The 7,383-nt window shown below is 29.5% G+C and overlaps 1 protein-coding gene across 1 annotated transcript; it reads left to right on the forward strand.

Moving 5' to 3' along the window:
- Nucleotides 1-1,114: 1,114 nt before the first annotated feature.
- LOC133802229 (protein DETOXIFICATION 53) lies at nt 1,115-6,147 on the forward strand. The gene is made up of 2 exons (XM_062240499.1): nt 1,115-1,992; nt 4,564-6,147. The coding sequence occupies exons 1-2, from the start codon at nt 1,735-1,737 to the stop codon at nt 5,992-5,994; spliced, it is 1,689 nt and encodes a 562-aa protein (XP_062096483.1). The 5' UTR covers nt 1,115-1,734; the 3' UTR covers nt 5,995-6,147.
- Nucleotides 6,148-7,383: the final 1,236 nt, after the last annotated feature.

Here is a 7,383-nt window from a genome sequence, read left to right on the forward strand (position 1 = left end):
ATATATATATATAGTTAGGTGATCATCTATAGGGTACTCAATAATTTGAAACCCCAATTAATTAAAAAAAAGTTGGACAATTAGTACTATAATAAAGTAAACCTATTAAATAGTGTACTAATTAATTAGTGTGTTTAAATAAATAATATAGTATTTTGTTTGGTTATATATTTTCTGGACACTCTTGATCAAGAGAGTAATTAATAATTGAGTTAAAGAATGTTATTGATTATGAGGAATGTAATATATATATATATATGTGTGTGTATAAATTTATATATATATATATATAAATCTCACACCAAAATTTCATTTATATATACCTTTCTTCACGTCTGCATATATATATATATATATATATTCATAAATAGTAAGAGTCCATCCGTAAGTACAAAAGAACATGCATACACATAAATATACAAGTTTATATAAATATATATATATATATATATTTGAACTCCAAATCTCAGAATTAGAGACAATTGAATTACGTATGCTGTGACGATTAAAAGTTAATTAATTAGTAATTAAATGCGAATGTACTGGTATAATTCTTTTTGATTTTTTAAATGTGGTATAAATTTAAAGGTCTATATATAGTTTCCTTTTAGTTAGCTGTACATATGTATATGAAAGAATATTGTATAGTATATATAGTACTAATTAGCTAATACAGAACATAATTGCCCGGCCCTTTATTTTTTTTAAGTGAAAAGGAGTAATTCTCAACTATATTGGCCTATCTATTATATGATATATATATATATATGTATAGAAAGAGAGAGAGAGAGATGTATACACATTGACTTTATGGTGTGTGTGTGTGTTTTGTCCACTAATGTCTTATATTTCTTTTATTTGTTCTTTCTTAAAAAAAAAAAGATCTCAAAATCAGTCAAATTCTCATATCCATGTGATTGGCATTAAATGTCATGAAAATAATAACAATTTCTGAGGATAATATTGCAAAAACAATTAATGTACGTTAGTGGACTTTAGCGATTCTCTCTACTTAAATTATATGTTCATATAAATATATATATATACATATATTTATATGATTGTACATGAGTAAATCAATATCTCTCTCGATATAAATATGTCTATACATAGTCAGCTAGCTAGAGATAATAAGTAGTTGACACTTTGTTTTAGTCCAAATATTGTTTGGATATGTGAGTGAGTGAAAAACCATCTTTTATATATATATATACATACAAGTCTCTCTCTCTCTCTCTCTCAAAATAAAAAACTTCCAACAACATGGCCGAGGAGAAGTGGTACTAGCTATAGAAGAGAAGGCAATACATGAGGCAACAACAAAAACACCTCTCAACACAGTAGTTTTGGGGTTCTGAATTTATAAAAGGTTTGGACTTTGGAGTTAACGATATCAATGTACTTTTTATATATATAACAATCACTTTGTTGGGCACGATTTGTTATGTAAATCCGCCATGATACCATATGTACATGACACTTTTTTCTTTTCTTTTTTTTATATCAAATTGTTACGTAAAGACATAATAATACTATAATATATATGTTTTGATGTGTGTTAGTTTAATCTCTTGACCCCAGAGTAGTACTAACAACTGGTCCGTTTAAGTGTACTTTCTTTCTTTCCTTCTTTCTTTCTTTTTTTTCTTTGTTGGCTCACACTCCTTTTTATTAGTCTTTTTATCCCTTTTGTCAAAACCATATAGGATAAACACATTATAAAGAGAGATCATCATGTGCCCTGGTAGTGGTACTGAATCTCGAGGGATTATAAATGGGCTTGACCCTTTGTTACCAAAAGATAATAATGGTGGTGGTGCTTGTGGTACTGGTGGTGGAGACTACAATGATGCCATAATGAGACCACTCGTTGTTGAAGGCAGCGGCGGCGACGGCGGCACTGGTGGCGCCACCACCAGTGGCTTTCTACAAGGCTTTCTTCAACGCTTTTTTCCGGCCAATAGCCTTCTCCGAACTCTACCCCTTAGTGAGGTATCTCTCTCTCTCTCTCTCTCTCTGAATGTTTTTTTTTTTTTAAAAAGTTTCCAAAATGAATGTTATAATGTTTTTTTAGGTTATTTTTTTTTTACAGTGGCAATGACATTAAAAACATATATACTATATTGGAGAAAAAAGGACTATATAGGGTAGGAAATACAAATATATATTCTATTTTTTAAAAAAAAACAAATAAAATAACTAATATATATTCTTAGCAAAAAAATAATTATTATAGATATGTTTTTCCTTAAAAAAATATTCGAAAATATTATTACGTTTGATATTATTCTTTATGTTATGAACTGTCCTCTACTTGCAATATATATTCCTTTTCTTAATTAATCTATGCAATCTATAAATATATATATAGTAGAGTGTTCCAAAAACTTGTTTTTTACATACCAAAAAAAAAAACAGAAGAAAGAAGAAGAAAATAAATAATGTTTTGTTAGTGTATGTAGAGACCAATACTCCTCAACCCAATGTAGGCGAAAGTTTTGGTTTTTTATTGTTTTGTGAGCAAAGTAATAATTATAACAAGCTTAGCAAGCATGCACTTAATTATTATTCAAAACCCAAAATTGTATTTCTTTTAAGGAAACAGTACTCTAGGCTATAATAGTTACTCCATTAATTACCAATCTAGGGTCTTTATTGTTTTATCAAGTTAAACAAGTTTTGAATAGCTAAAGACACTAAGCATATATTTAATAAATAAAGCAAATATTTTTTTTATTTTTTATTTAAAGAAAAGAAGCATGCTTAGAGCTGGACTTCATGCCCTGAGGATTTTATGTTTATTTTCTAAGACCATAATATATATATATACCTTGTGAAGATCAAGATTCTCCCTTTTCTTCTTCTTCATTTCTTTCATACTTTATTTTTTGAATTATAATAATAAAATAAAACTTAATTTTAGAAGAGAGATGCTCTAATTATATTTATATATTTAGTAGAGAGAACAACTACGTACCGTTAGATGCCCATACAGTACCATATAACTGCATATTCAGGTGGGTGGAGGGTCCCATTCCCACTCTATTTTATGTGTTGGAAAAATATTATTTTTCTAATTAGTAAGAATTATCTCAATCCATATATTCTTGTGTAGCCCTAGCATTATATATATATATAGCATCCCTCAATCTCAGCCGAAAGTCACTTTATCTCTTCATCGATTCTAGATTTTTGCTATGAATTTTATACATTATCACACACTTACCAAAAACTTAATTTATAGAGATAACCTTCTTGTCCCAACAAAATTTTCCATTTAGCCTATTAGTAAAGTATTTTTTTTGGTTAAAAAGTAATGCATTTAATCTTACTTTCAGTCACAATTTATATAATATAATTAGTTTGTCCGTACACTAAATTAATTTTTAAATTTATTGTATATTTTTTTAGTTTAAGATTTGTTTTTTTTATCACAACAATTACATTATTAAGATAACATTCTTCTAAATGAATTCTTTACTAACAAATTCTTGTGTGAGTAAAAGTTATTAGATTTGTTTATAGTGATGTGAAGCTTGAATAAAAAGCATATTGTGTTATATATACACATAATTATATGAAGATTTTTACGAACGCAAATATATAATATATGTGTCTTTCAATATATTCTCCTTTTTTTTTGGCGTTGAAATGTTAAAGTCAAACAATTTATTTTTCCTTTTCCCCAATAACTTTCACTAATGGAGTAAGAATAGACATATAATTGTAATTAGCTTCATATATTCGGTTTGACTCTCCCCAATTTTAATATAATTATAGAAATTATAGACAGCATTTTTATCCCAAACTTTGATCACTTATTTAGAAGTTCATCTGATAATTTTTTTTTGTAAATAACTAAATGCCTAATTATATATGATTTAGTAAAATCCACTACATGGGACACTTAGATTATTCTTTTTCTTTCTCTATTGAATTGACTTTTAGAAGAGCCAATACCCTAGAATTATTATTCTCGGAGACACAAAGTTCACCCACTTCATATGCACTTGTTGGCCACAAACACACATTTTTATTTGATAATGATCAAAGTTCAAACTTATTGCTTGTTTTATTTGAGAAATAAAAATTAATAATTGTATGCATTCTCTCTATGTGTGTGTATATATATATCATTAATTTTTTTAATATATATTAGAAAATTTTAAAGTGTTGGTAGAAACTACAACTAATGCACTTTCCTGTCATAATAAAGAGCGTGTTTGGCATGGGTTTTAAAGTTTCCTAGATTTAAAGTAGCTGTGTTTTGATAGTGTTTGGATGAATTGTTAAAAAAAATTTATGCATTTAAAGCTCTTTTTAAGTATGTTTCTTAAAAAAAATCAAAATAAAAAACTCTTTTTAAGAATATAAATATCTATATACTTTTCCTATGAATTTTAATAAAATTTTATATTTTTTCTATTTATTCATATTTCAATAGTTGACTTCCTTTCATGTATGCTATACAACAATAACTCGTTTGGTTGTAATCACACACAAGTAAATAGATTTGCTATTTCCATATAATCAAAACGATGTCGTCTTGTCTTGTGGATGCAGGTGAGTGAAGAGCTACGATCGTTGCTGAAAATTGCATGCCCTATAATAATGACAAGCATGCTCCTCTACTCTCGCTCAATCGTTTCGATGCTCTTCTTGGGCCGACTCGGCAAAACCGAACTCGCTGGTGGATCACTAGCTTTGGGCTTTGGAAACATCACTGGAAACTCCATTCTTCGTGGGCTTTCAACCGGAATGGACCCAATATGTTGCCAGGCCTATGGGGCCAAGCGATTGTCCGTACTAAGCCATGCTTTCCAAAAGACCTTTTGTCTCCTCCTCCTCGTCTCAATCCCAATTGCGACCCTCTGGCTCAACATGGAGCCCATTTGCATCTGGTTAGGCCAAGACCCAGCTATCACTCGAGTCGCCAAAATCTACATGGCCTTTTCAGTCCCAGAGCTTCTGGCCCAGGCCCATCTCCAGCCTTTGAGAATCTTCCTCAGAACACAAGGCCTCACAGTCCCACTCACCGTGGCTGCCACGTGTTCAGCTATCCTTCACTTACCTATAAATTACTTCTTAGTCACATATTTGAAATTGGGCGTGGCGGGGGTGGCCCTGGCCCTGGCTTGGAACACAATGAATTTGAATGTGGGCCTGTTGATTTACATTTTGGTCTCTAGTAAGCCCTTGAAACCGTGGAGTGGGCTTACGATTTTGTCAACTTTTACGGGTTGGGGCCCACTTCTCAAACTTGCCTTACCCAGTTGTGCTGCGGTTTGTTTGGAGTGGTGGTGGTATGAGATTATGATGTTCTTGTGTGGTATTTTGAAAAACCCTCAAGCTAGTTTGGCATCCATGGGGATTTTGATCCAAACCACAGGAATGTTGTATGTTTTTCCTATTTCGTTGAGTGCGGGCTTGACAACTCGTGTTGGGCATGCTTTGGGCTCGGGCCAACCTGTTCGAGCCCAATGGACCGCTATTCTTGGGCTTACTCTAGCCTTTGGGTTTGGACTTTCGGCTTTGGTTTTCACGATTGTGGCTCGGTCTTGGTGGGGGAGATTGTACACTGATGAGCCTCAAGTTCTTGACATGCTTTCAAAAACATTACCATTACTTGGGCTTTGTGAGCTTGGGAATACACCTCAAACTGCTGCGTGTGGGGTGTTGAATGGTATGGCCCGACCCAATTTAGGGGCCCGGATAAATTTGTGTGCTTTTTATGGTGTTGGATTACCTGTTGCTGTTTTGGCTACTTTTACATTTAGGGTTGGGTTTTTGGGCCTGTGGATTGGGCTTCTTTCGGCCCAAATAGCTTGCTTAAGTATGATGGTTTATGTTTTGATCCAAACCGATTGGAAACAACAGAGTAAACGGGCCGAAGAAATGGCTTCGGGTACAGATGAGGAAAATGAGAAGAATCATAGAGAAGAAGAAGAAGAGGAGGAGGACGAAGAAACTGGATTACTTAGTACTAATATTTAAAAAAAAATTACTTTTTTTCTTTATTTTTTTAAGAGAGATTTTGGGAAAAAAAATTATAATACCTAACTGAGTCAAAATCATTTTCCAATGTTGAAATTTGCACCATATTTTTTTTATATGTATAATTTCTTTGCGGTGTTGAAAAAAAGAAAAAAAGAGAAAAAGAGCAATATCTAATTAGTCTTGTCTTCGCTCTTTATATGAACTTCTGTTAAAATATCATCTTACCTTGTAACTAAATCATTATCTATTTCTTTGGTTTTGTTTTATTCTTTTCAAGTCTTTATTAAATGTGTATTTTAGTAAATTATGATTAAATACTTAATTTTTTTAAAATGTTATATTTTTATGCTTAATTTTTTTAAAACGGTAAATATATTCAATATCTTTAAAATGTTGTACTATTATACTTAAATTTTTTGCACTATTATACCCAAAAAAAAATTCGCTAAATATAATCAATATTTTTTAAAATGTTGTAATTTTATACCTATTTTTATTATTATTTTTAAGAAATAATAGAAAAGTAAAAGAAAAATATAAGATTTTAATAATATTTTAAATTTCAAATCATTTTCACTTCCATATTCTTTCTTAGATTAATAAAAAAACCATTTAAGATTTTAAAATTAATCAAAATAATTCAAATTTATATTTTTCCATCATTATTTTTAAAATATATATTTTAAATTGATGGAAAAAATTTTTTAATTATTTTAAATCATTTTTTATTAATTTTTAATTTAAAATAGTTATTTTGATAAATAATAAAAAAGATAAAATAATTTAAAACTTTAAAATTAATGAAAGTATTATATTTTCCATAACTTTTTTATTATTTATCAAAATAATAAAAAAATAAGTATAAAAGTGCAATATTTTAAAAATAATAAGTATATTTAATGCCAAAAAAAATTTTGGTATAAAAGTATAATATTTTGAAGACATTGAATGTATTTACTGTTAAAAAAATTTTGTATAAACATTAGGTATTTTTTTTCTTAAGCTTTACTTTTTTTTTAATTTCGTTGAGATATTTCACAAAAATTAAATAGGGTGAAGTTGAATACGAACTCTCATTTCTTGTATATTGCTCAGCATACATATCACTTGAACAATTAACTTTTACGTGAAGACATTAAAAAAGAATAATTGTTTGTCAGTTGCACCACACAAGAATAAGCATTTATGAGTAGTGGCAATTTTTTTTTCCATTTTAGAAAAATTTGGTGACAAAAATATCTCAATTATTATAAAAGTTACAGTAAGTACTTAAGGGTCTGATTGGTTCGCGATTAGAAAACTGTATTTTCAAAACTGAGATTCTGAAATGAAAATCTGAATTTAGTAACTAAAAATATATTTCTGAAAATGTGATTGTTTCAATGT

This window comes from Humulus lupulus, chromosome 9, assembly GCF_963169125.1.
Source record: "Humulus lupulus chromosome 9, drHumLupu1.1, whole genome shotgun sequence".
NCBI lineage: Eukaryota > Viridiplantae > Streptophyta > Magnoliopsida > Rosales > Cannabaceae > Humulus > Humulus lupulus.